We start from the raw sequence: 23,817 nt of genomic DNA on the forward strand, positions 1-23,817 counted from the left end.
ATTTGATTACTAGGACATGAGTTATATAAACTAATCAGAATCTAAGTTTGATGTTGTAAGGATGGCTCGTTGGCAAACTCAAGGAAGCCTCAAGAAGCCCAGAAAGAACCGAAGACATTCCATCCAATCAACACTAGGGGAAACATTCTAGAATGTCGACATCTAGCTTACCTATTGGATGAATAAGAAGGACCCCCTATGTGCCTATTGGCTGTCCGAAATGATGATTTACTTCCAGCCAAAAAACTATAAATACATGAGATTTTCATACTATATTTGACAGTTTGGGAAATAAAATTCATAATTACTAGTCTTCTGTCTTCTCTCTTGCGACGTTGCGGGTTCCATTGTTCAAGTAGTATAGTAGTACACGGCATAGCAAGAATCAAAGCTCTAGATATAACAGGTGTATAATTCGCTAAACATAACAGTGTGTTGAAAATATGTTAAACACTATCAGTTCATGTTATTAGATTTCGACTTATGACTGTTAACTCTCTAGGAGTATAAACCGCCGAACAGTAGTCTCTAATCAACTCAACTTTTTTATTTATATACAGTTGAAAATCATGAGTCAATTGAAACTAGCCCACCATGGAAAACCTGAAAGCACTGGACGGCCGTTTTGTCCTATTGTGGTATTCCTCAGCAGCAAAATAAATTTTTCACGTTTAGTTCTTATTAGTACCGATTTGATTTCCATCTACTCGTTTCCATTACATTTGTATGAATTGTGAAAAGTTAAAATTATGCATATTTGTACCAGGCTTCCATATTGTTTACAACTGGCTAAAAGACTATTGATACTATTGATGCTATTACACTGAGCTATTACTTAACAATTTCCACCTAAAATTTGTGCTGATGATGTCGTTCAGAGGAACGATGAAAGCTCCATGACTATACCATCTAGTTCAGAGAATAAAAATCCATCAAAAACTAAAAACTGTGCTAGATGAAGTTGCATTCTAGATCAATTATAGTTAAAATGATCTCTGCCACACATCAAGGTTTCGTTACCAGTCACAGTTTATTATTAGTCAAAACACAGGTGGTTTACACATAAACGAGGAGGTATACTCGGTTTATCGATCAAAGAGCTTATAAAAAATCTCAAACGTCACAATAGTGTTATGTAATAGTTTCTATCAGAAGGGGTTTTGTGGAGATTTTAGTAATTTTATAGATGAAATCATGAGTCAATTGAAACTAGACTACCATGGAGTTCTAGTGAGAAGTAGTGGCCAGTCGAGTTCAACCAGGTCTGTTGTGAGGTAGTAACTCACTGAAGACAATGGTGGACGGTTACTCAATTTCGTGGATCGATTGAAGTTAGACATTAACACCGTTGGATGCCGACCGGGTTCAGTGGTCTATCAGTTAAGCGCTCGCGCACGATACTGATAGGTCCTGAGATGGAATCTCACGAGGCGGGATCATGGATGTGCACTTCTGTGATGTCCCAAAATAGGACGAAACGACTGTCTATTGCTTCCAGGTTTTCCATGATGGTCTAGATTCAAATGACTCGTGATTTCACGCACATATGTATAGTTTACAACAGTTGAACTTTGTTAAGTCCCCTGAACACTATAAACTTATAGATCCCACGAATTATTCAAAAGGATTCAAATAGTATTTCAACATTTTAATTTAGATGTAAATCAAATATATCTATAGATTAGATGAAATCATTGTATCAAATTACAAAAAAAAAATCCAAGATAAATAAAAATCAATAAGTACACTGTAGACGTTCAATGAATGTTCAATGGATCCATTGGAAACATTGAACATCCAGAAATGGACAAATTAAAATGTGACATAATTGTTCAATAAAGTACTTCAAACAAATAGGATCCATATAAATATACATTTATATTTAGCTTATAGATAAGTTGATTGTCTTTTGCAATTCATTCGAATCTGAATAACTGAATGTTGTAGTCAATGAAGAAGAAGATGATGATAATGATAATGATGATGGTTGTCCATCTTCTGTTACTGATGTAAACCATGAATTAATTCTATTCACTGGACTAGTTGATGTTTGATTCATTATTGGAAAACATGATCCAATCAAATTCGATGTATCCATTAATGGATTTATTGATTTAGATATAAAATTTGTATTTAAATTATTTTGATCAATATTAGATGATGATGAAGGGGTTAGAGATGAATTAGCTGAGTTTGTAAGTAGTGAGTTAACATTGTTATTATTATTATCCTCTATGTCAGGAAGTATTCTCATTCCATGAAAAAGAGATAAATTATTATGAGTAGTATCTCGAATCAGATGAGTAGTAGAATTGAACATATTTGATGTATTCAATTCATCATTACTATTGTTATTATTAATAATAGTAGTGTTATTAGTATTATTGTTTTCATTATTACTAACACTACTACTAATACTACTTAATTCCATATTGTTTAGAATCCCAGTTGAGATGTACTCATTCCCATTAGGAAAATTTTGTTTGGGACTTTTTCCAAAAAAATTTTTATTTGTTATTTGATCAAATGTAGATAAATGGGTTGATGATTTATGTTGATCAACGTGTAAACCATTCTGATGTAACTCATGTTTCTGGTGTTGTTGTCCATGTGGAGAATGAGGATGATGGTGATGATGTTGATGCTGCTGGTATTGTTGTTGTTGGAGTAAATGTGACTGATGAAGACGTGATGTATCAAAATCATCTAGTGAATGAAATTTACTTGTAATTAACGAATCTGTATTCGTTGTAATCATATTAGTTCTGTCATCATCCGTTAAATAGTTGTTTAAAGATGACATATTATTATAACTGTTATTAAGTGGTGATATTAAACAACATGCCGCTGCAGCTGCGGCCATACGTGCAGAATGTAATACATCTTGAGTATAGGAACCATTAGAAAGTGAATAAGTAGGATTATTAGATTTATTCTGTGCAAAATTACCATAGTCAAATGAATCAATAGGATATTCTGTTCTATTCAAACTACTAGTATCGTTCATAGTCTCTGAAGTATTAGTGTGTAACTGTTGGTGATTCGAACGAAAATCGATAGGATGTGATCCTAATCTCGAAATATAGGATGGTGATGAGCATGAATATGTTGTGTTAAAGTAATTAGAAGCATTTGTCGTATAAGGAAATAAATCTGTTGATATAGGATTTGTTGTACGAGAAGAAAAACGACCATTGAAATCATTACGATTAATATTGTTATTACTACTATCGCTATTACTACTATTACTACTTATTGATGCCTCATTAGTAGTATGATTGTTATTATTACTATTATTTAAATTAGGATTTTGGGATAGTTGTGTAGACATTAATAAATTAGAATAATGTGTACCAGCAGTTGGTGTTATATTATGATTTAAATTTACTTGTGTTGATGAATTCATTATACCTAATCCATGACATACACTTGGTAATAATAATGATGATAACATTTGTGAACTAGTATTCATTGTATCAGGACTTGGTGAATTACCACATGTTGGCGGTTGCATTGCTTGAGCTAATCCACTAAAATCAAACTTGTAAGCATAACGTTTACCATTTATCTGAAGTTAAAATTATGAAAATATATACAATTAATTAATAATGAATTAATAATTTTATATAGAAATGTATGTGTATCCTGTTTTATAAGTTGGGAAGGTTCAAACAACCAATACAAATAAATTAGAGTTCATCTCATTGCATAAACCAGTGAATATTAAGACACCGTAGCTAAGTGAATAATGCACTAGATATTTGAAGCCAACGGTCCTTGGTTCAAGTCCCGAAGTAACCATTCACACTTCAGAGCAGATACACTCAACTGACTAGTTCAATATGAAACGAAATCTGCACACTGGATTACACTGCTAGCCAGTATTCTACTATACTTATAATATGTTTCGAAATTATCTTTTATTGTTGAGTTTATTACTCATCAGATCATCCTGTGAAATTCTAACTACTAATTAGAGTAGATTATTATTCTGTAGTTAAGATTGACTGACATTCCAAGTAATAGATGGTAACCTTTATAATGATGATTTAGATTAAAAATATCTTCATCTAATAATTTTGGTTTTGTGTATTGTTTGTTGATCAATAGATTATTAAATATAAACTGTCAAATTGTAATATATTAATAAATAAGGCCTTGAATCTTAACCTAAGGACTGATTACTGGTAAAATAACATATACTATTCAATAAACAAGTTTTGGGGCGGAGACTTAGGAAACTACGAAAGCCATCATCCAGAAAACACAGTGTTTATTAACAATTGTCTACGCAAGATACTTCGGATCCGTTGGCCAGACTCTATCAGCAACAAGCTACTGTAGGAGACAACAAACCAGATTCCAGTGGAGGAAGAAATCAGGAAGAAGCGTTGGAAGTGGATAGGACACATATCGAAGAAAGCAGCCAACTGAGTCACAAGACAAGCCCTCACATGGAATCCTGACGGCCAAAGGAGAAGAGGAAGACCAAAGAACATATTACGTCGAGAAACGGAGACAGACATGAGAAGAATGAACAAAAGTTGAATAGAACTAGAAAGGAAGGCGGAGGACATAATGGGTTGGAGAATACTGGTCGGCGGCTTATGCTCCATTGGGAGTAACAGGGACGTCGTCGTCATCATCGTCAAGAAACAAGTTTCACATTACGCTTAATCTTTCTACTATTGTCAGTAAGACAAATCACAGATTATATCCAAAATGTAATCATACTTAATACGGAAATAATCTTGGATTATACAGCATGATGTAATGTACTTCCCACATGGTCGATAACCCACTAAAATGCAGAGATTCCCAAATCTTCAATCAGAATAAGTATTTGCAAATACTTTTTTAATAGATGACTTATTCAGACTACATCTCATGATAAATATTCAAATCTCAGTATGCACATAACCTAACCAGAATAAACTTTTAGTAACTACTGTACTCTAGAGATGTAACTCAGATTAAAAAAAGTAAACTATCATAGTTTTCCCATAGTATTTGTTAAGAACTAAACTTATACTCAATTTAACACTATTGATTAAGTTTGGAGGAAAATGTTGAAAATAGTTAAAGTTCAGCAATTCTGTTTGTAGAAATTATGGACTAGTCAACCTTAGACCACCATTGAAAACGTGTAAGCACTGGACGATCATTTTGCTCTATTATAGTCTATTATGATTTACGTTCCTTGGGAGCGCACACCCACAACCTTGTCAGGTGTGGGGCAGTTACCTACTGTAGGTAATGGAAAATGGTCGCTCACTATCTCTGATGGATTGAGGTCAGGCATTTACATCGTTAGACGCCACCCTAGTGGTCTAGAGTTTAAGTGTTCGCGCAAGAAACCGAAGGTCCCACGTGCGGGACCTTAAATGTGCACTGCCGAGGAGCCCCACACTAGGAGCCTTGTTTCGGTTACTTTATAATGATCGATTAAATACAATTTACGTTGATCGGTTCATGATTTCAATGAGACTCAACAATCTACACAAACCTATAATGATATTCTGTTTCTCGCTAAAATGATTGATTAAGGTACTTGTTTAGTTGTCGTTTAATGACGCCGAATAATTTTAGACTAATGTTTATAGAATATCACGACTGTCCTAAAATTCAACGGACTTACGTCTATTAATTTCCTTTGGAAAGTAACGTTATTTAGTTTTTAAATAAAATGGTCAGTTTTATCAACATTATTATAAGGGACTATCAGTAGAAGTATCTCTAGTTTTAAATAATGCTTTTTAAGGTTTCAGATTTTTCTTTTTATGACTTCGAGGATTATAAGTAACCAGCCGCTTAATTGGCATAAGTGCATAATAAATGGAATACCTCGAAATTCTCATTTGGTTACAAATCCTCTTACAGAACCAAATAAAAATAATGAAAAATTACAAACTCCTCCCTTAAAGTAAATACATTGAATAAGTTTTTGCCTGACTAGATACAGTAGCTTGGCTGATAATCTGTTAAGGTTTTAAATGACAAGTAGTGCACACCAAATCCAAGTATGAATATGAACACTGGAATCTAGGTACATTCAGCTAACGAGTCCCAATTAGGACGAAATGCGCTCATACTGGATTTCGCTGCTAGAAACAATCTGGCTTTACTTGAAAATCTTGGAAAATCGTTTATATACACACAAAATAATTTTATAGACTTACTTTACTCATAATGTTCTTATCATAGTAATAACGTAGTGCACGACTTAATTTATCATAATTCATATTCGGTTTTGATTTACGTTCACCCCATCTTCGTGCTACTTCATCAGGATCGACTAATTTAAATTCACCATTAGTTCCTTCCCATGTGATACAAGCTAAATTTTTAGAATCCGATAATAGTTCTAGTAAGAATTGCCATAATTGTATTTGTCCAGAGCCTGATATTAGGAAATAAAAATAAAAATCGATATCACCAAAGATTCCTAACAACAGCAATAACGACGAAAATGCAATTACAACCTGGCACTTTCTCATTACTCAAAACCGTAGTTTTCAAAGAATAATGGTAATAACAATAGTAATAATAATCAGAGATCCTGATCTGTTTTTAGATAAATTAGCTGTTAAGAGTTTTGCTGAAAGGATTTGGTGGAGATTACTTTAATTTTTGGGTTGTGTTCATTATAGATTGATCTAGGTTTAGATACTAGTGAAAACTAGGCGGGATTATGTATCTGTTCCGTCATAGTATAAGAGTCCTCAACAGTGAGTATCCACTACCTTACAATGGACTGAACTCAAGACCATCAGTTTTTACGGCTAAAGCTTGACCATTAAAACTACTGGGTCAATAGTCAAATTAGGTCATTCAATAGCTAAGATTATTATTGTCCTTGAGATTGGTCAGGAGACGAGACGCGGTTAAAGATATTTGTTTTGGACACATAGCTATGGTTTCTTAATCCGGATGACTACTGCTTCACTTAACATATAAACTGATTCAAGTTAACATTCTATATGAGTCATATCAGCATTAACAATTTTATTCTATTATGTTTGACAATCCTAAATGCACATGCTTTAAACGATGTACTTTGCCCTTAACCTGGCCAATTTCTTTGGATTATTAATTTGGTTATATAAATTATAGAACCTGAAGAGAATTTTTCAAAAAGAATATTCTTCGTTCAATATATTAGTCTTTTAATATAATGGGGATCTTTAAAAGAATTATAATATCTTTAGAAATTGATTCCTGAAGTCGTGGTGGATCAACAGCAGTCAGTTCTATTCAAGTACTTTCCATATCAAACCTTCACCTCTTTTTCTATTACCAAATCTCAGTATTGACAATAAATGATCACCATAGAATAGTACAATATCAAATTCTAAAAGAAAAGCATATCCAAGTTATCGTAACCGGTGTTTCAAGCTATATTATATTATTATTTAAACACATAAATATTAGTACAAGAAAGCACCAGATACATATGCGCTACACAAATCTCATTCGATTTGTGTGAGGGCTGTGATACTGCCCAGGTGCCCAGACTGAAGCAGGTGGTTTACTTAAGGGACCACACCCGGAGCCTTTGACCTAAAGGTCTATTCCACAAGGCAGTGGAGCATCGTGAGGAGATGCAGTCCCATGGTAGCCGGTGACCAACAGTTGGTTCATACACCATTCGTTCCTTCAGGATCTTGGAGCCCATGTGCACCATTGGTTTGGAATCAGGGTTTTCCAACTCCCATAGGTGGATCCTCCACATCCACCAACCCGGTTAAAGCACCGGACATTCGCTTTTCGTCCTCTCACTTTTGTGAACAACACCCCCGCCACGAGAAGGCAGTGAGTAGGACTTCCCTGGAAGAGGCTATATATTCGCGTGGCCATATGAGAGCATTTCGTGAGGGAGAGCTGACTTTCCCCACTCTCGGCTGTACCAGGGCATTTGGGGGCTGTTTCAAGCTAGTGAGACAAAATTAATTTTTATCAGTATACTTGAAAAATCATCCTGAACCACCGTATTATTTGCATAATATTGCCATTAAATCCTTCGGAAATACTGATAATGTTAATAATTAATGATATATTTTCTGGGACTTGTTAGTATGATTTAATGGTACCAAATGTACATGAAAAAGTTGACTTTACCCATCTTCTGATTTTCAGTGGTCAACTGAATGATATTACCAGAAGGGGTTTTGTGGATATTAAAGTAATTTTAATAGTTGAAATCATGAATCAATTGAAGCTAGACCACCATAGAAAATCTGAAAGTACTGGACGACTGTTTCGTCCTATTGTGGAACTCCTCAGCAGCGTGCATCCACGATCTTGTCTCGCGAGATTCAAACCCAGGACCTATCAGTCTCATTGGTGACTGGCTCCAAGAGATATTTCCTGGAGTTCTAGTGAGAAGCAGTAACCAGTCGAGTTCAACCAGGTCTATTATGAGATAGTAACTCACTGAAGACATTGGTGGATGTGTCGCTCAATTTCGTGGATTGGTTGAAATTAGACATTAACACCGTTGGATGCCTGGTCCACCAGGGTGTTTGGTACCTGAGTGGTTGCGCCGCAGGATTGTTCTGTACTGTTCGGATTGTAGCGTTGAAGCCTATATAGTGTCTGGTTCTCCTATAGGGCGGGATTGAGCTGTACTGTTTGGGTTGCCGCGTGAAAGTCTGGATGGTGTCTGGTTCTCCTGAAAACCAGTGCAAGATTACCCTGGACCATAAGGGTATATTTTATAACTATAACCATTGGATGCCGACCAGCTCAGTGGTTCTAGAGGTCAAGCGCTCGCGTGCGAAACTGAGAGGTCTTGGGTTTGAATCTCGTGAGACGGGATCGTGGATGAGCAATGCTGAGGAGTTCCTTAATGGGACGAAACGGCCATCCAGTGCCTCCAGGTTTTCCATGGTGGTCTAGCTTCAATTGACTCATGATCTCAACTATGAAAATTACTTTAATATCCACAAAACCCTTTCTCAAAATTATTTGTTGATTAAATGGTATACACATATTTGTAGACTGTAACCTTTTTTAAGCTAGAAACATACCATATCTCCTTTAAATTCCTTATTTGTTTATACATATTTAGAAAGAAAGAAAAGATTAATTTTCATCTAATTTATATTGTTACATCATTGTTTCATTCAATGTTTAATACATCTCCGATTTTACACCATACAAGTATATAAAGGTGAGAAATGTTTCACAACGCAAACTTTACATATTGTTTTAATAATAATAATAGTAATATTAGTAATAATAGTAATTACAATTCCTAATTTGCTACATTAATTTACATTTGATTAACTATATCTACACAGGAACTAACAATAGTTATCCTAAATAACATTGAGAACAAGTGCACTCGTGTGTACATATGTATAGGCGAGTGGATAGATAGATAGATAAGCAGGTACCTACAACTCAAACTAGAATATATATATATATATATATTCCATACATAAGGATTTCTATGATTGTGATTTCTTTTTTATTTCTTAAAATACGGGTGTGGACTTCTTAGTAATAAAAATAAACTCTAACTGCTTCAGTTTTGGAGAAAATAAAGCAAGATACCGTCAGCGTGAATAAGTATAGGAGTAAGCAAAGCGAAGTAAGGGAGCAGAGACAGACTTGAATTAGGGATATTAAGCATGACAGAAATTCTCTGACTACACCTATGTATAGATGTATATGTGTGCATGAAAAACATCCGGGTTATTGACCCTTACCCTTTAAAAGAAAAAAAATTCTCTCAAAAGAATTTATCTACACAAAATTTGGTTTTCTGCTGATAGATAGTATGAATAAGTATTACCCGCATTTTTCTCTGCCTAAAGAGAGTTTTTTTCATAAAATAAAAAAAATAAAAATTTTAGAATTCCTATAAAAAAAAATTTATTCATACTATTCTTGATGTTTTCACTTGTTGTAAACCTCCCCCCCCCCAAAAAAAAGAAGGGAACAAATTTATTAAATGGATACAAATAATTAAAAAAAATATTGAAAACATTTGAAAATGCTTTAATTGATAAACATAATAATCAATTTATTGATTATATTGATTGGAAAAATCAGTTGATCATATCATTTATTTATTTAAATACATGAATATTGGTACAAGAAAGCACCAGATACATATGCGTCGCACAAATCTCATTCGATTTGTGTGAGGGCTGTGATACTGCACAGATGCCAAAACTGAAGCAGGTGGTTTCCTTAGAGATCCATTCCTCGAGCCTTCGACCTAAAGGTCTATTCCACAAGGCAGTGGAGCATCGTGAGGAGATGCAGTCCCATGGTAGCCGGTGACCAACGATTGATTCATACGCCATTTGTTCCCTCAGGATACTGGAGCCCATGTCCACCACCATTGGTTTGGAATCAGAGTTTGCCAACTCCCCTAGGTGGACTTTTGGTGTCCACCAACCCGGTTAAAGCGCTGTACATTCGCTTTTCGTCCTCTCAATTTCGTAAACAACAGTAATGCCACGAGAAGGCAGTGAGTAGGACTTCCCTGACAGAGGCTATATACGCGTGGCCATGTGAAAGCATTTGGAGAGGGAGAGCGGACTTTCCCCACTCTCAGCCGTACCAGGGCATTTGGGGGTGACAAAAATTAATTGAAACTATCAATGATGATACGTGAATTTCAACTGAATATCCTAAAGGCATATTTTATGGTCATTAGGAGGACTTAAAATACCGAATAGGTTTTCTTGTCTGAAGTTGTTGATTTTAGAAACAACAATTTAATATTCTCCATAATTTCAAGTGGTACTTTAAATATCTTTATATAATCCATTTTTTTTAGCTTATAGAAGTTTATTAATGCCAGTTACCGTACAAATGAGAAGCACATAGAAAAAAAACTGCTGTTTCCCTCTATTACGAGACTCTATAGTAGTGGTTACCGATGACTCAATCGTAGATCAAAACCATGACCTTTAAGTTTCGATGTGAGTATCTAACCATTCTGTCACTGGAACACTTTCTAAAATCTAACCAAATTGTGATATAGCTGAAAATCTTAACAGGTGGAGTTCAATATAATTTAGAGTAAAACAGTCGTCATCAATCACAATGAGTATTGCCTATACCATATCATGGATTGGTTAGATTTGGAGATGCGTACTGAAAGATGGCAACCAGTCAGTCTAATCACTAAAACACTCCTAGTAACAATTTATGATACTGAATTCGGTCACTGGCAAAGTTCTGTTTTGATGCTGTTCTGGAATTTCATACTAGGATGAAAGAGTTATCCTTTGCTCTATAACAACAACTAATGTCGTCCATAAACTTCTATTCACTTATTTCACTAATAAAAGTCAATGATGAACAGGAGTAACAGAAGAAAACAATCAATTAATTCAGAGGGGGTTTTGTGGAGAATTTAGTATTTTCATAGTTGAAATCATGAGTCAATTGAAGCTAGACCAACATGGAAAACCTGTAAGAATTGGACAGCCGTTTCATCCTATTATGGGACTCCTCAACAGTGTGCATCCACGATCCCGCACTCGCGAGATTCCAACACAGGACCTACCAGTTTCGCGCCAGAGCCCTTAACCGATAGACCACTGATCCGGTCGGCATCCAACAGTGTTAATGTCTAACTTCAACTTCAATTAATTCATGATATAAAAAAAAAAATCAAAAATACTTACATTGTGGTCTCCATTGATTTGTACCAATTGAAGAATTAGCTTGTTTTGTATATAATGATAAATTTGTATAATCATAATCATTTATCTGTGTAGATAGGTTAGTTTCATTATCTGAAGTAATTTTCATTAATTTTGCACTATATTTTACAAATGGTTCATCTAAATGATGATTATTCATTATATTCTGATTAGTAGTATTCATAGATTTTCGATAATTTTTATTCTCTTCATGTTCATTATTATATTGATTTAATATATCATTAAAATGGGATTTACCTAAACGATGTGTTATATCAATATTATTTGATAAATTACTACTTGAAGTAAATATACTACTTAATTCCGAATTATTGTTATTTGCAAGAAAATTAGTTTTGTTTAAACTTGTTATTGAAGGGGCAGTGTTGACAGTCATTGTAACATTTGGTATCATGCTAGATCCAGTTATATTGTTATTGATAGAATGATGAACAGTAGTGTTGATACTATTATTATTATTATTATTATTATTTGTAGTAGAAGTATTATTAGTAGTAGCTACAGAAGTAGTGGTAGTAGTATTGAATGTAGAGCGTTTTCGCCTTTGTAATGAAATTAGTTCTTTCAAATTACCATGGTTACTGTTATTATTGGACTGTTTATTCTGATGACCTGATAAACGAGACTTATACTTTAAATCATATTCATCAGTTATTGTAGATGATGTATAAGATCTATTGGAACGATGCAATTTGTTGTTAGTATTATTGTTGTTACTAATAACAGCAGTGGTGGTCGTCCCAGCAATATTGGTATGCTTATTTTCTCCACGATAATTTCCATCTATCCGATTGTATACATCTGTTGATAGGACCTCTGGTTTCATGGTAATCATAGCATTCATTGTTTGTGAATAGATATTCGTATCACATAGACTAATCGATGGTAGACGAAATAATCCTGATGTAGAAGTAGGTGAAATAGTTTTATCTGGAAATTCTTTATGAATTCCATCTGTATTGTCAATATTATTATGTTTACTATTAAAATCAGATATAGTTGTTTTATAACCATTTTGTTCAACATTAAGTGTACTCGGTAGAAAATCTTCAAATTTATACTGTTGTTGTGTTTGTAACGATTGTTGACGTTGCTGTTGGTGATGATGTTCATGATGATGAGGTCTTTGAAGAGAAAGAAGACCTTTAGTGTATTTTTTAGGCGATGACGACGTCATTCCCATAAATTTCGGCAATGATATAAAATCATTCTCTCTTGAAATAGAAATACTGTTATTAAGACGATGAGCTTTATTAGCTAACTCTAAAGCCATAGTTACATCTTGATTCTCGGGAATCGATGATAACATGGCTGATGTAGATGACAGTGATCGTGTAGATGTTAACGAAGTGGACAAAGGTGATGTTGATGTATTAATGGCTGGAAAAGGATTATTTTTAAGTGATGTTACTGGATAATTGATTGGATGATTTATATTCATCCATGTCCATGGATCCAGTTGTTGAAACGATCTTGAGACATCAGATCCACTCATCATACTACTATTTCCATTAAGAGTAGTATTATTAAAGCTTTGTGGAAAAACCATATCTCTATAGGAAGAACTAATGTCTGATAATCCTTCATTATGTGTATATGGTAGGATGTTGCTAAACATGTTGTTTGTAGGCTCTGTAGTCAATTTTAATTGAGAATCAGACGTAGGAATTGAATTCACATCATTCTGTACCACAGCAACACTTGAAGATATGTAAAATGCATCCAATTGACTGGTACTATTATTATTACTATTATTGTTGGTAGTAGTATTATATTGACTAGTTTGATTCGATGAAATCGGTAATAATCCATAATTCATAAATTCCTGCAGTGTATTTGCGTCTGGTGGCGACAATTGTTGGTGTTGTTGATCCTCTCGTTGTTGTGATTGTGGATCATTTTGACGTGAAAGTGAATCGTGATGTAGGGGAGGAGGGAAAGGTGGATGTGGTAATGTCGCAGGTGACGGTAATAGAGCTGGTGGTGGAGGAGAAAAAGATGGAGATGTTTGTAGTTGATGATTGGTCAAACTATTATCAGTGTTAATATTATTATTATTGATACGTGATTTCTCATATACATCTACAGTATTATTATTATTGAATGGAAACATCATTGACCAATTTGTTGGTTGTCGTGAATGGAATAGTTGCGTATCTGATATATTCATCTTTCTTTTTAAAATAGTGTTTCTATGGAAAGAAAAAAAAAATGGTAAAAATGATTAATTTTACAGCATGATTGTCAAAAAATATCGCTAGAAACTCCTTGAAATGATGGATAAAGCCAATATGAAATAGAGTTAATTGCAGTTAAATGTTTAAATAGTAACTTCCTAGTACTGAGATATATCTTCTACTTTTCCAATTTCAAACAGAAAACCAAAGAAGAAAAATGTGTAAAACCATTTACTTTATAGGTTCCATTATATACATGAAGTAACAGGATTTAAAGATTGTATGTGACCATTAAATTTTAGAAGCTTCTATAGAATAAATCATGAAATTGGTAATTGTTCAATCAAGACAATGGAAGCGTGATTCATTGCTTTCTAGAATTGAATTGAACGTTTCTAAAGACTGCTAATTTTGTTGTTGTTTGCGGGGAACCCAAGGCCTCTGTATGATATATATATATATATATATATATATATATATATATATATATATATAATACTTGAGCCTGTACTCGCCAATGGAGAATAGGCCGCCGACCAGCATTCTCCAACCCACTATGTCCTCCGCCTTCCTTTCTAGTTCTATTCAACTTTTGTTCATTCTTCTCATGTCTGTCTTCATTTCTCGACGTAATATGTTCTTTGGTCTTCCTCTTCTCCTTTGGCCGTCAGGATTCCATGTGAGGGCTTGTCCTGTGACGCAGTTGGGTGATTTCCTTAAAGTGTGTCCTATCCACTTCCAGCACTTCTTCCTGATTTCTTCCTCCACTGGAATCTGGTTTGTTGTCTCCCACAGTAGCTTGTTGATAGTGTCTGGCCAACGGATGTTGAGTATCTTGCGTAGACAACTGCTAATAAACGCTTGTATCTTCTGGATGATGGCTTTCGTAGTTCTCCAAGTTTCTGCTCCATACAGTAGAACTGTCTTGATATTTGCATTGAAAATTCTGATCTTGGTGTTGGTTGATAATTATTTTGAGTTGTAGATGTTCTTTAGTTGTAAATATGCTGCTCTTACTTTGCCGATCCGCGCCCTCACATCTGCATCAGGTTCACCGTGTTCATCAATGATGCTGCCCAGATATGTAAAGGTTTCCACATCCTCCAAAGCTTCTCTGTCAAGTGTAATTCGATTATATATATATATATATATATATATATATATATATATATAACTAGTAATTTCCATCGAAGAGTCATTAAAATCCATTTCGTCCTATTTAAGGACTTTCAAACAGAGGGCATCATAGATTTGAGACTTTGTTGGCATAAATCAGAACATTGAACAATAAAGAATATTATAGTTCACAATATCAGAGAAAAATTAGTAATATGGTATGATTTAACAATTAGGGACTACAGATAGACACTGTAGGATATCTACTAATTTTTATTCAACTGCCTTCCACCATACACTAAGTGTTTTCCAACTTGTTGATCAACTAACCGATCAATAGCCAAGTTTAATGACTAACAAAGCATTACTTCTATTACTGTAGTGAACGAGGACAACTAAATGTATTTCAATACGATATTACAGGATATTTTGATAAAATCTGAAAACAATACAGTAAATATTTCATTTGCAAAATATCCATCAATTGTCTCAGACTTTGTTGTTCCTTCGTTTCCATACCAATAACTCTCTGTTCTCGTTCTCGTTCTCTTCTCTTTTCTCAACCTTCTACCTTCATCCATTCCACTTTCGACTGATGATACTTACTACTTATATTTGTCGATATCAGTAGCACACACCACATTAATACTACTACTATTCAGTTTTCTGTTAGTTATGAGTAATCTAACTTCAATAAATCTAACATTCTATTCTACAATAATATATTGAACTAGTATTTGGAAGGATCATTATTCCATTGCTTTTGATAAGTAACTTTTAAAACAGCTGACATCATTTATTTACAGATATCAATAAGATGAAATCAAAACCATGATTGAGATGAGATCTATGAGACAAGTGTTGGGATTAACCTCAATCAAAGTTATTATTATGATATGTCAGGGTTGCAATTACAACATAGATTATTGTAATCACTTTTAGTGTCAAAATTATGATATGTCATTGTCATATAATTGACACATATTCCCACTGGCTACTATGATATGGTTTCTATGATATTTACTTCATTAGGTTCTCTCCAAACTTAAAAACTCTCTAACGAAGTCCCATCTTATCTGTTCTTATTTGAATGAAGTTATCATTGTTGAAGTATCGTCGTGTATTAACAGTTTGGTCTATCTAACCCCGTTATGTTCTTTTATGTATCAGAAATATTGTCCATTTCTCAGAATCCCCATTTCGAATCCATATGTCGATATTAAGCATAAACTGAGAATATGAAAATTTTAAAAGTCAGGGGAGGAAAGCATAAAAACGTCCACTCTATAATAGCTATGCTCATAAATTGTCTGACTTGACAAAATGAAATCATATAAGAGGGATTTCGATATTCAAATCTAATCTAATGATTTGAAAGCATTTGATTTAAATGATGTATGGAAGTAATACATTTACAGACTAGTAGATCGATTGATCCACTTTTAACAACTGATTTAATAACATTTACGTGCATTACGTGCATAAAATGATAGCTGCTTTTTCCTAATTTCTTATTACTGTGTAGTGTGTATCTATGATACCTCTACACAGGATTGAATCCATTACACTAGTCGATGTTAAACAGTTCATATCTACTACTTTAGTAAACGATCATCATGTAACAAGGCAATTTCAACTTGATTGAATATATAATTCAGAATGGAAACGTTGTCTGACTTTTAGTGGTTTATCACATAACGTCAGTTCGTGATGAAATGTATGTGTACTGAGACAGCTGTTTATATTCTGTGACTGGTGTTATATCAAACAAAGACTTAATCTATTCGATTGCGATTGAGGAATGAAAATGATATTCTATAACACTTTTAGAAGGAATAATTATATGACCTAGTCAATCAGTTATAAATGCTTAACTTTATGATATGGTAAATATGTGCTGAATTTATTGATGTTAAATACTACTAAGTTCAATTTATATTAATCTGACTGTAAGTAAATCATATGATAAGTAGTGTGTTAATATATAGTTTCAATTTATCTCCAGTTCCAAGTAAATCCAAATCAACAATCATTGTGCTTCACATTACACGTCGTCGGATTCAGGGTTACAGTACTAAGCACAAATCAATTAAGCATACCACAGGCATACTGTGACAAATATAACAACAGAACTTTGATCCTGGAAAACAAAGTTATCAATATATTCATAATAAAGCATCTTCTAACCGATATCCTAACTTAAATATTAAACATTAATATTGAATTGTCTAGTCACAAATATTTATACGATATTTATTTCGCTGACCTACAGTTTCTAGATAATCAAACTACTTATAAATAGTAGTAGTAGTAGTGTTATACAAATGAACTAAGTTTTCAAATGGATATGTTTGAAATAATACTGTTTATATGGGTGTATATTTAATTTTGAGCAACATACAGTCAAATGTGAAAGTTAATCTTAAGACTCTATTGGTCAGATCAACCACGCTAAGATAAAACTCAAAATATTTAATCCATCAATCAATAATGGTGAGTTATATCGATTGAACCACTACTTTAATCTATAAGGCACAAATAAACTCCAACTATTAATTGGCTGCTTAGTCGACATTAAAACTTGTTGAATTCTAGAGAAAATTAAATCTTGTAAACTCGCATAATATACGTTTTTAGTCGCATTCAGCTTTTTAGATTTTTTCCATCAATTTTGGGGATTTGGGGAGATTGTACTATTTTAACAGTTGAATTCATTAGTCAATATGAGCTAGAACGCCATTGAAAACATGGAAGTACTGGACGGAAATTTCTACCTGGTATGGGACTCCTTGGCAGTGCACATACACGATGCAACACGCGGCGCTCGAACCCAAGGCCTTCGGTCTGGCATACGAACGCTTAACCTCCAGACCATTGAGCCAGTATCCAATGGTATTATTGTCTAACCTTAATCGATCCATAACCTTGAGTAACCCATAATGTAATGGTGTAATGTATGGAAATGTAATCGATCATCTTAGAAATTTACTAACTGTAAGTGATGTCAACAATTAAATTCATATTTAAAATAATTCAGCATTGATCAATCAATATAACAGATGAACCCTGTAATACGCTATCAAGCGATAACTATTAATTTATTTGATATGTGTAAAGATAAAAGCATAAAACCAGAAGTAGATAATGTTTGGAATTTAGAGGATGGAAAAACAAAATATCAACTTGTAATAGATGACAATAGAAAAATATAAAGCCTTACGGATAAAAAAAAATTATATCAATCACACGAGTTAGCAACTATCAGGACATGTTGATGTTTAAAGAGAAATGTACATTCAGACAGACGATGAAAGCTCCACAACTAAACCATCCAGATCAGAGAACAAAACTCCATCAGAAATGTACTAATTATTCTTCGTTTTATTTCGTTTAGTTTTCGTTAATATGAAGGAGTTTACTTGGAAGTTCTTTTAAAGATACATTAGTATAGTGTAGCAAGGGTTTAAATAAATACTATACTATATTGATGTGTTTTCAAAATAGCTTCCAACTAATTTCCTTCATGTTATAAGCAGCTGACGAGAACCAAACGAAACAAAATGAATTCATATTATTCTGCTAGAATGTTTGTTCATGCTCTCTTCAAGATGATAAACGGAACTATGTGTATGCAGTTATTCTTCGCTTAACTTATATTTTTAGTGTTGCAATGGAAATACTTAGTGGGGACATTAAATGAGGACATTAAATCAAAACAATTGTTGAATTAAGAAAACTTCAGTAACCTTTAGAATAATTATAAATAAGGATGTCTAGTGGCTAGCAGTGGAATCTAGGACGCGCGATTCGTCTTATTTGGGACTCGTCAACTGAATGTGCCTGCATCTCAAAGTTGGTGTTCACTCTAGGACTCGAACCCAGTACCGTTCGCTTCAAACACCATCACGTTATCCACTTAGTTGAACATCAACTCTGGGATGCAGGTACATCCAGCTGACGAGTCCCAAATAGGACGAAACGCTCGTCTTTGATTCCACTGCCAGAAGCTTATAATGCTTGTGAGGCAATCCTCACAGTATGTATACATGCCAGTAAGAGACTTATCAATTGCAGTCCTCAACATCAATGAGAAAATTCAAGTAAACAATATCAAATGACTTTAAAATAATTACTCCGAAAATATCTAAATGTAATGAAGATCAGGTTCGATAATACTTCGATTCATAGATATTCTATATTTTAATTGAAATAAAATTATGATAAGTGCTTTCTTTCATAAGTTATAATTGAACTACAAATTTATTAAATTATACTGTTGAATATTCATTACAAACAAATTCATTTTAACAGTTAAGATCAAGGATCAATTAAAGCTAGACCATCATTAAAAACCTGGAAACACTGGACGATCGTTTCATCCTATTGTAGGACAAATTTATTTGTTAAAAAGTATGAAATCAATTACAGATCTAATAAAAGAATACTTACGCCTCATTAAACTTAAATAGTTACTATGACAACGAAAAAGAATCCATTTTATCAACTATTAGAATAGTGTATACATACTCTACCTAATTGACTGAAACAATCATAAACTATCAATATTACAAAAAAAGACTATTAGTTATCATTTAATTCTATGTTGTTTTCTTAATTTAAGTTAGTGTTGCTTAAATAGAGACACCTATATAGTAAAGGACTTAAACCATTTATTTAATGTTCAATAATTGTGTTTGATCATACATTCAAAAGAAGAGTGAAGGAAAGTTCCGTTGAAACTGACAAAATATCATACATTTGAACATTTACAGTTATCATATACTTGTCTATTTCAAAGAAGAAAGGATATTTGATGACCTATTCAATAGTTCTAAGCATCAATGTATCACTAATACTACGTATTACTTATACATCTAAAGAAATGAATACTAATTCTAGCAATCAGATAATGATCATCATTTATTTTTTGGAGTCAATGAAAAAAATGTTTAAGTTTTGCGCGGAAATTTTTTTTACCGGATTATTTATCTGAAGGGGTTTTGTGGAGATTTCAGTGTTTTTTTTCATAGTTGAAATCATGAGTTAATTGAAACTAGACCACCATGGAAAACCTGGAAGCACTGGACGACCGTTTCGTCTCATTGTGGGACTCCTCAGCAGTGTGCATCCACGATCCCGCACTCGCGAGCGGGATTCGAACCCAGGACCTACCAGTCTGGCGCCAGAGCAATTAACCGATAGACCACTTAGCTGGCCAGCATCCAACGGTGTTAATGTCTAACTTCAAGCAATCCACGAAGTTTGAGCAACCATTCACCAATTGTCTTCAGTGAGTTGTTATCTTATTTATCTACTACCATGCATATAAATGAAAAACTGTCATCTACATACATACTTATATACACACCAATATGCACAATATATATATTAGTGTTAACTATCTATCAATCGTTAATAACACTCATAAATAAACAAATATAGATATAGATATAAATACATATATAAATATAGTAACTTACGTTATCCGTTTATTTCCGATTCTTTCACTTGATTTTTCAAAAAATTATTTACTACTAATTATAGTACATATTGATGATAAAGAAAGTAAAGCGTTGAAGCGGAAATCGTCAAAGATATCAGTGGTTGTCGTTATTGTTGTTGTTGTTGTCGTCGTTATTGTAATTATACAATATCCGAAAAAAAATTAAGAAAAAATAAAAAAAAAAGAAATTGTAAGTGAACATAATTTACATACGTACATAATAATAAATAAATAATAGATGCAAATTTTTATTACTATTGTGTATATGTGGTTTGAATATTACATTTACATACATTGTATTATATGTTGTAGTAGTAGTAATAGTCAGATGTAATCTTGTTTATTTCATTCGGTGACCGGATATAGATCGTTACAATATACTAATCAAATCGGGCGGAACGAATCCTAGTTGTATTCGTGTAGTAGTATTAGTAGTACAATAAATATTTAAAAACATAAATATAAATCCGGATCTTTGAGGTATGAATGAGTAGAAAAGAAAAATTATAATTATTTCATAGATATTTTTATATATTCTCTTAGATAGATAGATAAATACAGTTTTTTCCTGTTAAAAGAAAAAAGAAAAGTAGAACGGAACAGGAATCCAAGTCTAGACGGTGCTTCATTGAATATTATTGAAGTGAAGTTTTAACACAAATTTCCTTCCGTTAGTTAACATTAATTTGAAAACATTTTTCGTTCAATACACACATATACTAATAATAATCATAGTAATAATAATAATAAGCACTCTATATTATTATTATTACCTTCAGAAAGATCAAGAATCTGTTCTGTATGCACAATCTATCAACTTCCTTCCGTCCAACAAAGACAGTTAATTTTCTAACATATAATATTATAAGCTTATGTGATTACAGAAGTGGAACTTTTTGTTTCCGCCCTAATCATCTAAGTGCGATTGGATAAAATGCATGAATACTTATAAACCTTTTAGTCTACCAGAAATAATGTGAATAAATATATCCTTAGTGAATATATTCCTATCTCTATTCCTTATACACACATACATATCACTATTTTATGAATACAAGCACACATATACACACACACGCACACACATCAAAGACTATGTTTCCCTTTAGATAAAATATTCTCTTTAGGGAAAAAATATGATTAAAATTCGCATTGATTCTGATTTTCTTTTTTTTTCTTATTTATCATAATTTAATAGAAACTATGGTAACTCCCCTTTCTTATAGGTTACAATAAAAGAAATTCAATTTATTCATCTATTGGTTAATCAACTAACTAATATTACTTAAAAATTCATATCACTTCCGTTCTTTTATTTTGTATCCAATCTATACTTCAAACCTAATTCATTTTAACCAATCAAATAGAAGGGATTTTTTTAGAATTTACTCCCCAATATCTCCTCACCTTTTAATAGAAAAATTGATTAAAATTATTTTTTTTGCTTGTTTTTCAGGAAAAAAAAGAAAAAAAGAAAAATGAGTTTTATAAAGAAAAAAGGAAAGTCTGCTTATAACCAATACAAAAAGGAAAGTGAATTTCTTTTTTTTAAATTTTTATTCTAAAAATTCCTATATTACTACTAACAGATTTAGTTAGTATTCATTTGACAGTTTTACTCTCTTTCTTTAATACATTCATATACATTGGTAGTTGTTATCTATTTACAAGTTGAAATATATAGTGAATTTAATCAATGATGGTATTATTGATTTTTTTTGTAGGGGGGGAGGGGGAAGGGTAAGAAATCCTTTTATATAGTATTCACTGTATATAAATGGTAGGTGGTGGTATAATCAGTTTATAGACTATCTTTGATTCATCCATTCATCTATCCATCCATCCATCCATCCATCCATTCATTCATTCATTCATTCACAATATGTAGTTCAATAGACTATAAGAGAAGAAATGATTTTCTCGTGATTCTGTTTACTTAAGAGGTAGATTAACAAAAGGCTCCATAAGAAATAAATACTTTATTATTATTATTATTATTAATGATCTGTCGTTTTAATAAAGTAGTCCTGTTTTTAAATTATGATTATTCTCTTATGTTTGTTTAAATAAAACAAAGAATTATTGGGAAATTGGTCGAATTTAGATATCAGTCAGTCAGTCACAACGTAGAACTTCGTACGTACGTATGTACATCAGTTCTAGTTGCCATACCACATTAGCACAGAGATGCAGTTGTCGATTCAAATCCCATAGTGGTAGAAGTAGTAAGAGTTTAAGCAGTAATGTGAAAGATTAGGGTTTGAAGATGTTATTGAAGGAGTATAATCCAGTGAAATAAATTTGGAGAGAGAAAAAAGATAGAGACATGAAGAATTCAAAAGGTTAGAATTTGGTAGAACACAAAGAGTGTATGCACCTTCGCCATTGCAAACGATTTTGAGCCATGTCATTCAAGGTCTCTAACCATTGATTGCTATCATCTCGCGAATCCCAACCAGGTAGTCTACACCTATACATACCAATTGAATTCTAACTAAGTAGTTCAAAGTTAAAGTGCTCATTGAGATACCTGTAACTTTTGGGTTTGAATTGTAGGTGAGCACAGATGAAGAGTTCTATACTAGAATGAAACAGTTATCCCCAGTTTCTAACAATACTTCAACTGATTTCAACTCATAATAAAAATTGCCTGGAAAAGATTTATGTAATAATTTTAAACTTATAAACATGAGATTAATATATCTTGATTCCTTCTTCTAGATCATATTCTGAAAATAACCTAATCAAATGAAATATTTTCATAAAGAAAAGCTATAAAGTGGAAGCGAATGAAGATTTCCTAAGGAGGGGAACATTTATATGTGTTGATTGCATTGTATCTATGCTTTAATAACAAGTAAGCAATTTATATTTTATGAAATCAGTTGTATAATAATAATGATATTATTGGTAATAATAATGATAATATTTTCATAGTTGAAAGCGTGGGTCGATTGAAGCTAGACCACCATGGAAAACATGGAAGCACTGGACGGCCGTTTCGCTCTATTGTAGGATTCCTCAGCAGTGCGCATCCACGACCCCACCTCGCGAGATTCCAACCTAGAACCTATCAGTCTCGAGCCAGGGCCCTTAACCGATAGACCACTGAGCTAGCCGGCATCCAACGGTGTTAATGTCTAACTTCAAGCAATCCACGAAGTTTGAGCAACCATTCACCAATTGTCTTCAGTGAGTTGATATCTCACGACAGACGTGGTTTGAACTCCACTGGTCACTGCTTCTCACTAGAACTCCTGGATGTAATTCTCGAAGTCACTAGTGAGCATATTATTATTATTATTATTATTATTATTATTATTATTATTAT

At 33.1% G+C, this 23,817-nt stretch overlaps 1 protein-coding gene across 1 annotated transcript; it reads right to left on the minus strand.

Moving 5' to 3' along the window:
* Window positions 1–2,585: 2,585 nt before the first annotated feature.
* On the minus strand, window positions 2,586–13,185 carry Smp_051130 (ets-related; the record flags this gene model as incomplete). Its single annotated transcript, XM_018798365.1, has 6 exons — window positions 2,586–2,677; window positions 2,725–3,012; window positions 3,355–3,568; window positions 6,180–6,400; window positions 11,652–11,927; window positions 12,264–13,185. The coding sequence occupies 6 exons, from the start codon at window positions 13,183–13,185 to the stop codon at window positions 2,586–2,588; spliced, it is 2,013 nt and encodes a 670-aa protein (XP_018653314.1).
* Between the last annotated feature and the right edge of the window lie 10,632 nt (window positions 13,186–23,817).

The sequence above is a fragment of the Schistosoma mansoni genome, chromosome 6, assembly GCF_000237925.1.
Source record: "Schistosoma mansoni strain Puerto Rico chromosome 6, complete genome".
NCBI lineage: Eukaryota > Metazoa > Platyhelminthes > Trematoda > Strigeidida > Schistosomatidae > Schistosoma > Schistosoma mansoni.